Source organism: Hyperolius riggenbachi, chromosome 4 (assembly GCF_040937935.1).
Source record: "Hyperolius riggenbachi isolate aHypRig1 chromosome 4, aHypRig1.pri, whole genome shotgun sequence".
NCBI lineage: Eukaryota > Metazoa > Chordata > Amphibia > Anura > Hyperoliidae > Hyperolius > Hyperolius riggenbachi.
This window is the reverse complement of record NC_090649.1, coordinates 285,081,673-285,097,164: the sequence shown is the minus strand read 5'-3', so window position 1 is coordinate 285,097,164 and position 15,492 is coordinate 285,081,673. Positions and strand designations below refer to the sequence as shown.

Here is a 15,492-nt window from a genome sequence, read left to right as displayed (position 1 = left end):
CTGGTAATGGAGGGCGTTCCCTTGCTGCAGGTGCTCTGGTAATGGAAGGGTTACCTTGCTGCAGGTGCTCTGGTAATGTAGAGGTACCTTGCTGCAGGTGCTCTGGTAATGGAGGGGGTTCCCTTGCTGCAGGTGCTCTGGTAATGGAGGAGTTTCATTGCTGCAGGTGCTCTGGTAGTGGAGGGGTTACATTGCTGCAGGTGGTCTGGTAGTTGAGGGGTTCCTTTGCTGCAGGTGCTCTGGTAATGGAGCGGTTACCTTGCTGCAGGTGCTTTTGTAATGGAGGGGGGGTTACCCTGCTGCAGGTGCTCTGGTAATGGAGGGGCTACCCTAATGCAGGTGCTCTGGAAATGGAGGGGTTACATTTCTGCAGGTGGTCTGGTGATGGAGGGGTTCTCTTGCTGCAGGTGCTCTGGTAATGGAGTGGTTACCTTGCTGCAGGTGCTTTTGTAATGGAGGGGGGTTACCCTGCTGCAGGTGCTCTGGTAATGGAGGGGTTACATTGCTGCAGGTGCTCTGGTAGTGGAGGGGTTACATTGCTGCAGGTCTCTGGTAATGGAGGGGGTTACCTTGCTGCAGGTGCTCTGGTAATGGAGGGGTTACATTGCTGCAGGTTCTCTGGTAATGGAGGGGGTTACCCTGCTGCAGGTGCTCTGGTAATGGAGGGGTTACATTGCTGCAGGTGCTCTTGTAATGGAGGGGTTACATTGCTGCAGGTGCTCTGGTAATGGAGGGGGTTACCCTGCTGCAGGTGCTCTGGTAATGGAGGGGTTGCATTGCTGCAGGTGCTCTTGTAATGGAGGGGGTTGCCCTGCTGCAGGTGCTCTGGTAATGGAGGAGTTACCTTGCTGCAGGTGCTCTTGTAATGGAGGGGGTTACCCTGTTTAAGGTGCTCTGGTAATGGAGGGGTTACCCTGCTGCAGGTGCTCTGGTAATGGAGGGGTTACCCTGCTGCAGGTGCTTTGGTAATGGAGGGGTTACCCTGCTGCCGGTGCTCTTGTAATGGAGGGGTTGCATTGCTGCAGGTGCTCTTGTAATGGAGGGGGTTACCCTGCTGCAGGTGCTCTGGTAATGGAGGGGTTACCCTGCTGCCGGTGCTCTGGTAATGGAGGGGTTGCATTGCTGCAGGTGCTCTTGTAATGGAGGGGGTTACCCTGCTGCAGGTGCTCTGGTAATGGAGGGGTTACCCTGCTGCAGGTGCTCTTGTAATGGAGGGGGTTACCCTGCTGCAGGTGCTCTGGTAATGGAGGGGTTACCCTGCTGCCGGTGCTCTGGTAATGGAGGGGTTGCATTGCTGCAGGTGCTCTTGTAAAGGAGGGGGTTACCCTGCTGCAGGTGCTCTGGTAATGGAGGGGTTACCCTGCTGCAGGTGCTCTTGTAATGGAGGGGGTTACCCTGCTGCAGGTGCTCTGGTAATGGAGGGGTTGCATTGCTGCAGGTGCTCTTGTAATGGAGGGGGTTACCCTGCTGCAGGTGCTCTGGTAATGGAGGGGTTACCCTGCTGCAGGTGCTCTTGTAATGGAGGGGGTTACCCTGCTGCAGGTGCTCTGGTAATGGAGGGGTTACCCTGCTGCCGGTGCTCTGGTAATGGAGGGGTTGCATTGCTGCAGGTGCTCTTGTAATGGAGGGGGTTACCCTGCTGCAGGTGCTCTGGTAATGGAGGGGTTACCCTGCTGCAGGTGCTCTGGTAATGTAGATGTTACCCTGCTGCAGGTGCTCTGGTAATGGAGGGGGTGCCTTGCAGCAAGTACTCTGGTAATGGAGGGGTTACATTGCTGCAGGTGGTCTGGTAGTTGAGGGATTCCCTTGCTGCAGGTGCTCTGGTAATGGAGGGGGTTACATTGCTGCAGGTGGTCTGGTAATGGAGGGGTTACATTGCTGCAGGTGCTCTGGTAATGGAGGGGTTACATTGCTGCAGGTGCTCTGGTAATGGAGGGGTTACATTGCTGCAGGTGCTCTGGTAATGAAGGGGTTACATTGCTGCAGGTGCTCTGGTAGTGGAGGGGTTACCTTGCTGCAGGTGCTCTGGTAATGGAGGGGTTACATTGCTGCAGGTGCTCTGGTAGTTGAGCGGTTACCCTGCTGCAGGTGGTCTGGTAGTGGAGGGATTCCCTTGCTGCAGGTGCTCTGGTAATGGAGGGGTTACATTGCTGCAGGTGCTCTGGTAAAGGAGGAGTTACCCTGCTGCAGGTGCTCTGGTAGTGGAGGGGGTACCTTGCAGCAGGTACTCTGGTAATGGAGGGGTTACATTGCTGCAGGTGGTCTGGTAATGAAGGGGGTTACATTGCTGCAGGTGCTCTTGTAATGGAGGGGTTGCATTGCTGCAGGTGCTCTGGTAGTGGAGGGGTTACATTGCTGCAGGTGCTCTGGTAGTGGAGGGGTTACATTGCTGCAGGTGCTCTGGTAGTGGAGGGGTTACATTGCTGCAGGTGCTCTGGTAGTGGAGGGGTTCCTTTGCTGCAGGTGCTCTGGTAGTTGAGCGGTTACATTGCTGCAGGTGCTCTGGTAGTGGAGGGGTTCCTTTGCTGCAGGTGCTCTGGTAGTTGAGCGGTTACCTTGCTGCAGGTGCTCTGGTAATGGAGGGGGTTCCCTTCCTGCTGATTCTCTGGTAATGGAGTGGTTCCCTTGCTGTAGGTGCTCTGGTCATGGTGGGGCTACCTTGCTGCAGGCGAATGCAGGTTGACTAGCTGAGGCTGAGCTGAGACTCTGTCGGGGTCACAGGTTAGTGGCAGTCAGTGCGATAGTTGCTGAGTTGGGAGAGAGAGCTGAAAGCAGGAGATCTTGGTTAGAAAACTGACAATGTGAAACCAGGATGATGGGAGATGTTGGCAGAAAGGCACTTGTGTATACATACACCCCTTTACTTTGTATTAAATGTTGCACTGTTTTCCTATGACTTGTATATACAGTAGTTGCTAGGGGCAATTCCTCACTGTTTGTTTCTCTGCATTAGTCTTGACGTTACACCTGTTTGATTTATATTTGGCCTCCCTCCCCTGACCTCAGGCTACAACTGAAACTGCGGCAGATGCCTTTTCTAATAGCTTAATTGCTTACCAAATACACCCCTAATTAACATCCACTGAATTAGCCATATGGATGATCCATGACTGAAGGCTGCTGACTAGTTTTTTTTTGTTTTTGTTTTTTAAAAAGGGTTTAGATTTTCTGACACTTTTTTTTTTTTTCTTTTATACAGTTAAAAATGTTATGCCAAATTCAGAACAATACCATGATGTTTATCTGTGTTGTTAGGATGTGTGTTTTGGTACATACAGTGGTAACCCCCCTGCTTACTGGACTGGATGGAGGGCTGTATTTAGTGATTAGCTGCTTAGGGTTATGTAATCCTGTCAGCCTCCTGTGAGTTATCTGACACTTCTCTTGCTAGGATTATCTTCCCCACCCCCTTTATAAATCACGGAAATAAATGTGCTCAGATACCTTACAGCAGATAACCGTTACAAGAATGACTCATCTGGAAACTTTTGTGCATACATCTTCAAAAAAGAAACGAGTCTTAGGCAAATTGGGGTTTATTAATGAAATGGAACAAAGTGAGATAAAGTGCCTCCCCAGTCACAGAAATGGGACTGTATTACTTTTCATATGGCCAGGCTAAACTCAAAATCCAATAGCCTGTTTTCATATTATGCAAAAATGCAGGGCTGTGGAGTCTGATTCGGAGTCGTGGAGTCGGAGTCGTAGAGTCGGGCAATTTTGGGTGTCTGGAGTCGGGGAAAAAATGCTCCGACTTCTAATGAATTTGTAACTGTAATTAAAATAGAAAATATGATAAAATGTTCTATTTCTCAGATAATAGTCATTAAAAATAATGTATATATACGGTAATCTGTGCTTAGTCCACAAAAAAGAAATAACCCAATCAAAATTAGTTACTTGTGCTGCTTCAATAAAGCAGTCCCCGTAAGGTCAGATATACAAATCTGATTGTGACTGTATATATGATGTGTACACAGGAATCTCTTATATATACTAAATAACATCTATGCTGTAAGAATAAAGCCTGATGTGTAGCTGTGTCACTAATAGAGATGGTCAACGAGATGGAAATAATTCTGCATTGATGCTGATTTATGCAAATGTATGCACTCCCTTTGCTGATGAAATCAAATAATTTGAAATGTTGTTAAAATTTGGTTTGGTGACTACAAATTAAAGGGTAACTGAGACGGATGAAAAGTAAAGTTTTATACATACCTGGGGCTTCCTCCAGCCCCCTTCAGGCTAATCAGTCCCTCGCTGTCCTCCACCACCCGGATCTTCTGCTATGAGTCCTGGTACTTCAGCCAGTCAGCGCTGTCCGGCCGCATGCCGCTCCCACAGCCAGGAACATTCTGCACCTGCGCAATAGTGCTGCACAGGTGTAGTATGCTCCTGGCGGCGGAGTGTGTGCATGCGCACTACGCCCGACTGGCTCAAGTACCTAAACTCATAGCAGAAGATCCAGGTGGTGGAGGAGGACAACGAGGGACTGATTATCCTGAAGGCGGCTGGAGGAAGCCCCAGGTATGTATAAAACTTTAATTTCATCTGTCTCAGGTTTACTTTGTTACACAGTAGTACTATACTCTACATATGCACTCCCCACAGAGCTGCAGGGAATCCACTGAGAATGCTGTGCACATTGAACACAGAAGTGTTGTCTGTTTACAATCTCCTCATTCCCCTGCAGAGTACCTGCACATCATTCTTACATGTACCCACAGTTACATTGCCTAGGGCCTGATAGATGTTCTTTGTTCCGGTTTGTACCTTTTACAAGTACTCTTACCAAGGACTAGTTTTAGTCTAAAGGGAATAAATCTAGTAGTCTACATATCCTTCTCACTTCAGTTGTCTTGTAAAATTCCTAAGCGTTGGCAGTTAAGAGACGAATTTCATGTTACATACTTTTAATCAACAAAATTGTAATATGCAAATTAGAGGAGTCAGAGTCGGAGTCGGTGGAATCCTAAACTGAGAAGTCGGAGTCGGTGGATTTTTGGACCGACTCCACAGCCCTGCAAAAATGTTCCTATGCCTTCTGTTTACAATTGTCTGACCCTGATTCCTTACCCCAGCCCCCCTTAGGAGCTGGTCACAGCAGTGCTTTTTCAGACAACTCTGCATGCTATCTCAGTCACTATGTTCAAGTCTGTCTGAATCAATCAGTCTGTTATGTCTGACCTGACCTCTTTAGTGCATGAATCATACCGACTAAGCAGCCAATGAGAGCTTACTAATGATATAAATCATGCTATAGTGAAAATTTTGACATTCTGCCAACCCTAAATTCATCCATGTGTTAGCAGCACAATTAATTATTTAAAGCCCCAGTTAAGGCACTATTTTTCATTCTTTTTTTTAAACAAATATATATTCATGATGGCAGCAATTCTTGTGGGTTAGATGCAAGGTAGCTGAACTTCATGGAAAAAAATGTAATGGTGATGCACAACTTCTCTAATGCCTGCTACACACCATGTAATTTCCTGTCAGTCGGTTCAAATCTACTATTTCCAACAGGTTTGATAATAATCGATAATATGGAATCTATCATATTTCGTTCTCAAAAGATATTTTATTTGAAGGCATAGCAGCTTATAATGTTATGCAATAAATTGTAGGGTATCACAAAACCTTCAATTTTCAATAAATTGTAACCATTGAACGTTAACGCGGTGTGCTCTACTCATATCATGATATTTTTTGAAGCCTGGAGCTTCACAATGCATTGTACATCTAACAGCATCAGTGGGGCTTCTCTCACTCTAGTAGAGCCCTCTGCTGGCTAATTTCAGCACTTCATGGTGATTGCTGTTTGTCATCAGAAACAAAAGCATATTTGGAAATGTTTCAAGCATATGCTGGCCACATGCTTCTGTCTGATTGTAGAGCCTTTTTGCAGCATTACCACATCCGTAGCTTCATGTCGACATTGCATTATCTGCTTATAGTGAGACAAAATTAAACGTTGTCTAGGGGAGTTTTTGCCAGGATTGTTATGGTATGAGTCCTTTGTATGGGTAATACTACCTCAAAAACCCTCTGATGGGTATACATTTATTAGTAGAAGCGCACTGTTGGGTTAACTGGCAGCCTCACAACTTAGCCCTAGACCAGTGATGGCAAACCTTTTAGAGGCTTAGTGCCCAAACCGAGACCCAAAATTCATGAACTTATCACAGAATGCCAATTTATACAAAATACTCATATGGGTCGTTTCTGCATTTCATTTTTAGACCTTTTAACATATGAGTTGTATTTTGTATAAATTGGCATATTGGCACTCTGTGATAAGTTTGTGAATCACAGGGACAGACAGACAGGGGACAGACACCAGAAACAGCCACAGACTGGACAGGCACAGCCACACACGGGCAGAGACAGGCATACACAGACACACAGGGGACATGCACGTGGGACAGGTACAGCCACACAGGGGAAAGGCACACAGGAGCAGAGACGGCCACACACAGGAGCAGAGACGGCCACACACAGGAGCAGAGTACAGGTACATATGGCAGAGACAACCATACAGGAGACCGCCAACAGGCACACAGAGGGAGAGACAGGCTTATGGGGAAGAGACAGCCACATGGCATGGGGCAGAGACAGGCACACAGTGGCAGGAACAGTCACATGGGGGACAGGCACCCAGGGGCAAAGACAGCCATACAGCCAACAGGCACAAAAGGGCAGAGACAGCCACGTGGGAGACAGGTACACGGAGAGACTGGCTTACTGAGAAACACACATGGCATTGGGACAGAGATGGGCACACAGAGGGAGAGAAGGCCTCACAGAAGTTAGGGATACAGGGAGACAATGGGAGGTATACGGCCTGAACTTACTAAGCCTCAGGCACCGCAGAAATAGCAGCCCATCCATTGCAGTGCATCTCAGTGATCTTCTGCAGTATCCTAGGGCGGCTCATGAAAGTTACACACGCAGAAATCTGAAGGACCCCGTTCTCCTCAGGCTGACTCATAAGTGCCTGTTTCCCAGTGTTTGACAGGGTTACGGGGGGGGGGGGGGCGGGGGGGGGGGGGTGCGGCGGCATAGCTGCCCCAGTATGGCTAGTATAGTTACCCCAGTATGGCTAGTATAGTTACCCCAGTATGGCTAGTATAGTTACCCCAGTATGGCTAGTATAGTTACCCCAGTATGGCTAGTATAGTTACCCCAGTATGGCTAGTATAGTTACCCCAGTATGGCTAGTATAGTTACCCCAGTATGGCTAGTATCAGTTACCCCAGTATGGCTAGTATAGTTACCCCAGTATGGCTAGTATAGTTACCCCAGTATAGCTAGTATAGTGCCCAGTATAGCTAGTATAGTGCCCAGTATAGCTAGTATAGTGCCCAGTATAGCTAGTACAGTGCCCAGTATTGCCCAGTATAGCTAGTATAGTGCCCAGTATAGCTAGTATAGCCCCCGTATAGCTAGTACAGTGCCCAGTATAGCCCTAGTATAGCTAGTATAGTGCCCAGTATAGATAGTATAGTGCCCAGTATAGATAGTATAGTGCCCAGTATAGATAGTATAGTGCCCAGTATAGATAGTATAGTGCCCAGTATAGCTAGTACAGTGCCCAGTATAGCTAGTACAGTGCCCAGTATAGCTAGTACAGTGCCCAGTATAGCCCCAGTATAGCTAGTATAGTGCCCAGTATAGCCCCAGTACAGCCAGTACAGTGCCCCAGTATAGCTAGTATAGCCCCAGTATAGCTAGTATAGTGCCCAGTAGACTGCCCTAGCTCAAGCTGACTCTTTTTGGGCGCTTTTGAGTGTTTCTTTGTGTTATAACTTATGCTACATTGTCTTTCTCTGCATCTGGTATAATGTTCTGTTACTTTCTGACTGCTTGACTTGTCCTGTTATCTGTACCTATATCCTGTATCAGTACCCTGTACGTGCCGAGACCAATTCCGGGCACGACCCAGTCGTGCTTGGCGATAATAAAGATTCTGATTCTAGTACAGTGCCCAGTATAGCTAGTATAGTGCCCAGTATAGCTAGTATAGCCCCCGTATAGCTAGTGTAGTGCCCAGTATAGCCCCAGTATAGCTAGTATAGTGCCCAGTATAGCCCCAGTATAGCTAGTATAGTGCCCAGTATAGCCCCAGTATAGCTAGTATAGTGTCCAGTATAGCCCCAGTATAGCTAGTATAGTGCCCAGTATAGCCCCAGTATAGCTAGTACAGTGCCCCAGTATAGCCCCAGTATAGATAGTATAGTGCCCAGTATAGCTAGTATAGTGCCCAGTATAGCCCCAGTATAGCTAGTATAGTGCCCAGTATAGCCCCAGTATAGCTAGTATAGTGTCCAGTATAGCCCCAGTATAGCTAGTATAGTGCCCAGTATAGCCCCAGTATAGCTAGTACAGTGCCCAGTATAGCTAGTACAGTGCCCAGTATAGCCCCAGTATAGATAGTATAGTGCCCAGTATAGCTAGTATAGTGCCCAGTATAGCCCCAGTATAGCTAATACGGTGCCCCCAGTATAGCGCACACCCCCCCCCCCCCCCCCCCCCCCCCCCCCCCCCCCCCCCCCCCCCCCCGCGGCTGCTGTGAGGAGGAGGCAGAAAGCAGAAGAGAGAGCGGCTTCCTGTAGCGGCGATTTGTATTGCCGTTACTATGGGGAACCGCTCTCTCTACTGCTTCTGCCGCCTCCTGCTTCTGCCGCTGCTGTGAATCAATACACGGTACACACCGGACATGAGAGGGGAAATAAGCGTCTGCCGGCTAAGGTAATGGCTGCGGGGGGGGGGGGGGGGGGGTTGGGGGGAGGGGGTATGGAGTTGGGTTCAAGAGGACTGTCCCGCGGCCCAACTGCAAACGTCCCACGGACCAGCAGTGGGCCGCGGACCACAGGTTGGGGACCCCTGACTAGACTGACTGTTAGGAATGTTATACTGTGAGCTCCTTTGAGAACATTTAGTTACATTAATTATTCAATGTTTTCTCTAAAAGCACTGCAGATGTAGCTAAGACTATATAAATGCATATGTGTAATATTCGATAGAATCAATCGATCGATGGCTGAAATCGACCAGTGTATGGGTCCCTTAAGAATGAACACTCACTTTTTTATGGCAGATCTTAGGAAAGGAATAGACCACCTGACCAGCTGCCAAGCTGTTGCCTTTGATACAGGTCTTATGCCACCTTATTTTGAGATTTAAAGAGACTCTGTAACGCAATTTTCAGCCTTATTTCTTCTATCCTATAAGTTGCTATACCTGTTCTAATGTGGTCTGGATTACTGCAGCCTTTTCTAGTTGCACAGTGGCTGTATTATCTCTGTTATATAATCTAATCTTTTTTTCCTCTGACTGCGTTGTCGGGCTCAGGCAGGAATGTGCTGGTCTGCTTGTGATAGGATAGAAGCTATACACACCCTCTCCACGCACCTGCAGACTTTGTGTGAGTCACAGACTTGGCTCCTCTCAGCCTATCACATTCTGGTAACAGCCATGTCTTGTTTGTAAACACTGCCTAAAACTGGCAATTACAAGCCAGGATTGGAGCAGGGAGTGGCAGAAACAGCACAGAGGGGCCCAGGAGAACATTAATGAATAGAATGGTATGCTTTTTATTGTAAGATTTTTAGAGTACAGATTCTCTTTAAATTAACTGCCTGTTATCACCCCTCCACCTAATCAATCTAATATGTCAACTTGGGTATCCAGCAGTTAGTGAGATATTAAATCACTTGATTAGGTAGGTTGCTGGCTAAGTGGACTGTCGGGGCATAGGTCTGAAATGATTATACTGGTTCCAAGTAATACCATGGATGATGCAGTTGCCCTGATAATATAGTCATTTCCAAATTCCCATCGGGGTGTACTTTGTTGACTTTGGGTCAAATTCCTGTCCTGAAATCTGCTGTTACATAATGGGCACTCATTCTTATGGCAGATATGATTGATTTAAACTTAAATTAAGGCATTCATAAACTCTTGTAGTTGGCACCTTGCTGAAAATCTTTAATTGGTTCGATGAACACACACCATGACTCACTGCCTCCAGACCCATAGATAGTGGTACAACGCAGTTTGGTTCTCTTTCATACCCAGGTAGGCTTGCAAGCTACTGCCCTTTTTTGTGTGCTATGCTGCAGTAAATTGATGTGAATAGGTGTGGGGCAGCTTATCCAGTAGTGGTTTGGGGGCCATGCCTGTTTTATGACTTTATCACTTCTGAGTGTTTCTTCATAGCACATAGTTGTTGTTAACATTGCACCCTAAGCCATCTGCACAGACAATATCTTTGCAAACACATATTCAATTATGATTGGCCAGCTTGCCTACACAATCTGTTCATAGTATTCAAAATCTGTTGAAGCTGGACAGAGATTGTCCATTTTCAAAATTTGATGTTTATATACTAAAGGTTGGTTTTCAATTGAGAAATCCGATCGAATTTTCCATTTTTATTTATCTCTTTCCCCCAATATTTGAGATTGGAACATGTTGGAAGAGTCAGACCAACTTTATTAAGAATTGTGTGATGGGTTGTACAATTGTATCCAACCAGAAAATAAATTGTATGTAATAATTGAGTACATACCAAACTTTACAGTATTCACTTTTTCTCTCTTGATTGTTCTAACCAATCAATTTTTCAATTGTAAACAAGTTTATGATCTTTTACGTCTCTTTCACAGTGCGACGTTAAAGTCACACATTAAAACAACATTTAACGCAGAATAACTCACTGCAATGAAGAATCAATGCCCCATTCACAGTGCACACGTTGCTTTGGTGACTAACGCTGCACGGTAAGTGAAAGTGCTGCATGCAGTGCGTTATACACATTATTAGCTGCGTTGGACTGTTTGCACATGCTCAGTAATGACTTGGAAACACTTTTCATTGCCTGTATGCTCTACTGTATGCGACCGTAACGGGGCATTAAGTTGCATTGCGACTTTTTTGGGGCACTGCGTTGTAATTTGCGTTGCGACCTTAACGTTTCATCAAAGCGCAACGTCCTACCGGGAAAGAGGCCTTATCCCCAAATTGTGGCAATCTCAAAAATGTGTGTGATACCTTGAAGATTCTGATTGAAACTTGGATCAATCGGAAATTGGGTCGGAATGCTCAAATTGAATTAAAATAACATTTTGTGTATTGTGTGTGTGTGTGGCCACCTTAAAGCCTCTGATTATTTCTATAAGATGTAATGCAGATCTGTATTAATTGTAAACGTTTGTCTTGGATTATATTGCTTTGGTTCATTTTCTGCAATCTTTGTGTTTCTACAGACCATTCGACCTCCAGTGGTACTTCCACTTTTAAGCCAGTACAGCCGCTGGTCAGCCTTCCTACTGCTCATGTGATGCCCTCCTCAGCCAGGTCATCACTGCCAAGACACAGAGAGGAGCGGCTGGACACTTCTTGCTGGGATAGTCACTGTTCATTGTCTGCAGTGGGCAGAACATATGGCCTGTCTGCTGGCCCTCTTGACATGAAAGACTCCAGACCTATTAAGAAGTGGTCATCTCTCTCAAAACTGAGCACTCCAGATACTTTTGGACAAGATGGCAAGGTTGAAACCACAGGATCACGGCATAGCTTGGATCGTATGGGTAAAGAGAGCTCTCTTTCTCAGCACTCCAGAGGATACAGGCCATCTTGTCTGCACTATAGCATGGAAGCCCTGAAACTGGATGATAAAGACCATGATAAAAAGGAATTGTCATGTACAGACCTCAGATATAAATATGACAGCTGCAGCAGCATAGAGTGCTCTCCGCTTGCTACTCCAAGTCGGAGGCATACTTTGGACATGACCTATAGTGCCTTACCAGAAAGCAAGACTTTTGTGGCCCCTGACAGTGTTCCAAAATATAATCACTTAGGTTATCAAGCTGGATCACCCCTTCAGGCATCTTTAAGGACACAGATGTGGCTTACAGATCAGCTTCATGCTAATTCCCAAGACAGGAAAACTCCAGAGGAAATATGTGGCTTGTCTTCCTGGCATCCAACAGAACATCTTCGGCAAGACACTGAACTTGCACAGGTATCTTTTTATGTTTGTCTATGCTGTCATCTAGTGGCGAGTTCTGTGAATTGCATGGGAAATCAAATCCTGGGGGAAAAGTGCATTACTGAGACGCACAGTTATTGCTTTTGCTTGCTTTTTTTTTTTTTTTTTTTTTTAATCAACTATGTGTATTTTTATGAATTTTATTTTTTTTGCATATATATATATATTTTATTGCAAGGTTACCTTTGAACATTTTATTTATTCCCATTAAAGTGTAACTGTCGGGCATAAAATCAAAAATCAATTCTTTATTTTTATCTGGTAAACAAGTAATAAGGATGCGAATCAGGCAATCCAAAAGTTAAAATCACTATTACTTTTCTTGTTGATAAATGATCAATCCCCAGTTTACATGACTCTTATTTGGTGCACACAAAATTTGGTGCACAAAAAGGAATTTGCAGGACATGCTGGGTTGTGCTTTTCTGCCTCTCTATTTCCCCTCAGACAGACATAACCAATGCAACCTGATTGGTTGAAGCCTCTTTCCCTTCTGTTTTCCCCTCCCGCAATTTTGTTTTGTTTCTCTCTGATTGGCCAATATTTCTCATGCTGAGACAATGCATGAGAAAGGGCGGGCAAATCAGGAGTGAAGGGCGGGCAAATCAGGAGTAAGGGAGGAAATGACATCCGGATTGGCTTCAAAATAGCCACAGTTAATATGGGAAATGCTAAGGATTTTATTTTTTTATTTTTTTTACTGTAGAAAAATCACTAAAATCAATGTGGACAGTGCAATACATATGTTATGTAAGTAGAGCAAGTATTTATCTACTTATATATGTGAGTTTTTATCTGAGATAGAATGGCTGAAAGCTCCTCTTTAAAAACTTGATCTTGTTTGCCCTATTTTTTTTACAGCCTTGCTTTTTCTTCACATCATTATGATTGTTATAAATAGTCATAATTTAATACATGCAGCAAAAATGTTTAAAAAAAATAAGTATGTGAGCTTCATATTAATGAAGTTGGTTCCTTAATATTGATATCTTAGATTAAGTAGATCAAACAAATTTCCTAAAAGGCACTACAGGAATTTTAGAATTGATTGGCTCAGTTAAAGTGAAACATCACTGTTTCCTAGAAAAATAAAAAAATAAAAACCCTTTTAGTTTGGCTCTAAACACTGCAGGGGTCCATGGCAATTCACTTGTCTCCTGTCGGTAGCAATGTTTTATGACCATAAATTCTGGAACACTCATACGATTTTGATTGCCCAATTTCACCACCTCCATTTAGTATGAGGCCAACAGACTTTGAATACTGTTAACTGATTGTGTAGGTAAGCTGTCATTCTAAATGGATGTTGTAAAATTGTCCAATCAAAATTGGATGTATGAATGTACCCTAATCCTTTCCAGGTTGCTCACTTAGAAAAAGTGTGTGGATTAGAAAAGTCAGAAGAACTCATTACCCTCCTCCTCTCTGGTTTCAGCTGGTGTACAAGTCAGTCTAGTGTGACTGTTGGAAACTCTCAGGGTAGGAAGCACAATAGATGCCAGACTACAATTCCCATCATCCCTTCATTTACAGTAGAAGCCATATGTCTGCATGAGGTGATGAGACTTGTAGTTCACAAGAAGCATGATGGTCAAAGTAGGATCCACACTCAAAGAACAGTTGAAGAGGTTACTTATTTTTCTAATTTCTCAAACCGTTATAGAGGAACTGTAGCGTGTATAATGAATTAACTTGCTTATTGTTTACAATATTAATTTATTGATTATATACAGTAGTCAGTGTTAGTTCTGCCAGGTGATCTGTAAGGAATGTTTATTACTGAGGGTTCTATGCACAAAGGGAGATATCTCTTGCTTGGCAGTTGGAACAAGCCGTTATTTCCCACAATGCAGCAAGGTTCACAGACAGCAAACTGTCAGGACCATGGTCATGACCCCACACTGTGAGAGGGTGTTCACCACATTATCAGTCATGCAGATCCCCCCTGATGATCTATTGGAGAAAAGGCAAAGGTTGCTTGTGGGAAAGGGGGTATCAGCTACTGATTAGAATGACGTTCAATCCTTGGTTAAAGTTCATCTTTAAGACAATAGTTTCAGTGATGTAGAACCTTCCTTCCAATTGTGTATAACAACATAAACGTATTGGCATTATTTCACCAGTCACATAATTGGGGAGAGGATGAGCCACATGCACATCCGTGAGTAGTAGAGGGGGAGGAGAGTAGACTAAAGGAAGACTTCTCCTGGCAAGTATACAATTTATGATTGAAACCTTGCATCCCTCCAGCACCGGTGTGCATTTCTGGAATTGGACATGCATGGTAGACAATGCATGCTCAGCTCCTCTTTAAACCTTAACTGAACGGGGGATAAAGAGTTTCACTTACCTGGGGCTATTACCAGCCCCCTGCAGCAGTCCTGTGCCCTCGGAGCAGCTTTGGAATCCTCCGGTCCCCCGCTGTCACTAAGTTTCGTTTTTGACGACTCACCAGTCAGCTGGCCGCCATGCATATTATTGGACGCATTCCCTACTGCAATTAGCGTTGTTGCGGACCGCAACGCGTCCAAAAATACGCTTTGCCACATTCCGCACGCGTAGATATGTGTCAACGCGTACTTTGGATGCGTTGCGGTCTGCATCCAATAATACGCATGGCGGCCGGCCGACTGGTGAGTTGTCAAAAACGAAACTAAGTGCCAGCGGGGGACCGGAGGATTCCAAAGCGGCTCCTAGGGCACAGGACTGCTGCAGGGGGCTGGTAATAGCCCCAGGAAAGTGAAACTCTTTACCCCCGTTCAGTTAAGGTTCCCTTTAAAGGGAACCTAAACTAAGAAGGACATGGATTTTTCTTTTTAAAATAATACTAGTTGCCTTACTCTCCTGCTGATCCTGTGTCTCTAATACTTTTAGCCACAGCCCCTGAACAAGCATGCAGATCAGATGCTCAGACTGAAGTCAGACTGGATTAGCTACATGCTTGTTTAAGGTGTGTGATTCAACCACTACTGCAGCTAAAAAGATCAGCAGAACTGCCAAGCTACTGGTATTGTTTAACCCCCTTGGCGTTCTGATTCTTTCGGGATTTTAGGGTCTAAAAGCAGTGCAATTTTTTTGCACCCTTTCAGACCCTAAAACCTGGAAAAACTCATGCTGCCAGGGAGATCTGCAGCAGTTCTGCAATCACTCACCTCCCTGGCTCCAGCGCTGCAGTTATGCCTCCATCCTCCGGGTGGCGCTGCAACTCTAAAGTGAAATTGCCGACTGTCGTCATGACGGCAGCCAGGGATCTCACCAGCAGGAAGCAGAGCCCCCGGAGGAGAGGAAGAAGAATGGCGGCCGACCTTGGGATCCCCGGGAGGTATGTAGAAACACTCCCGCTGCATTGCTCTGCATACAGCTTCCGGTGGCTACCCTGAGCAGAGGTCGGGATTACCGCTCTTAGCTGCGGTTTTCCGCCCCGACCCTAG

General features: G+C 45.4%; 1 protein-coding gene across 2 annotated transcripts in view; it reads left to right on the top strand.

Moving 5' to 3' along the window:
• Positions 1-15,492, top strand: part of CEP85L (centrosomal protein 85 like) — a 273,930-nt gene that overhangs the window by 131,861 nt on the left and 126,577 nt on the right. For both annotated transcript variants that reach the window (XM_068231365.1, XM_068231364.1), the window contains exon 3: positions 11,274-12,034. In XM_068231365.1, coding sequence (XP_068087466.1) covers positions 11,274-12,034 — 761 coding nt within the window. The remainder of the gene's footprint in view (positions 1-11,273; positions 12,035-15,492) is intronic.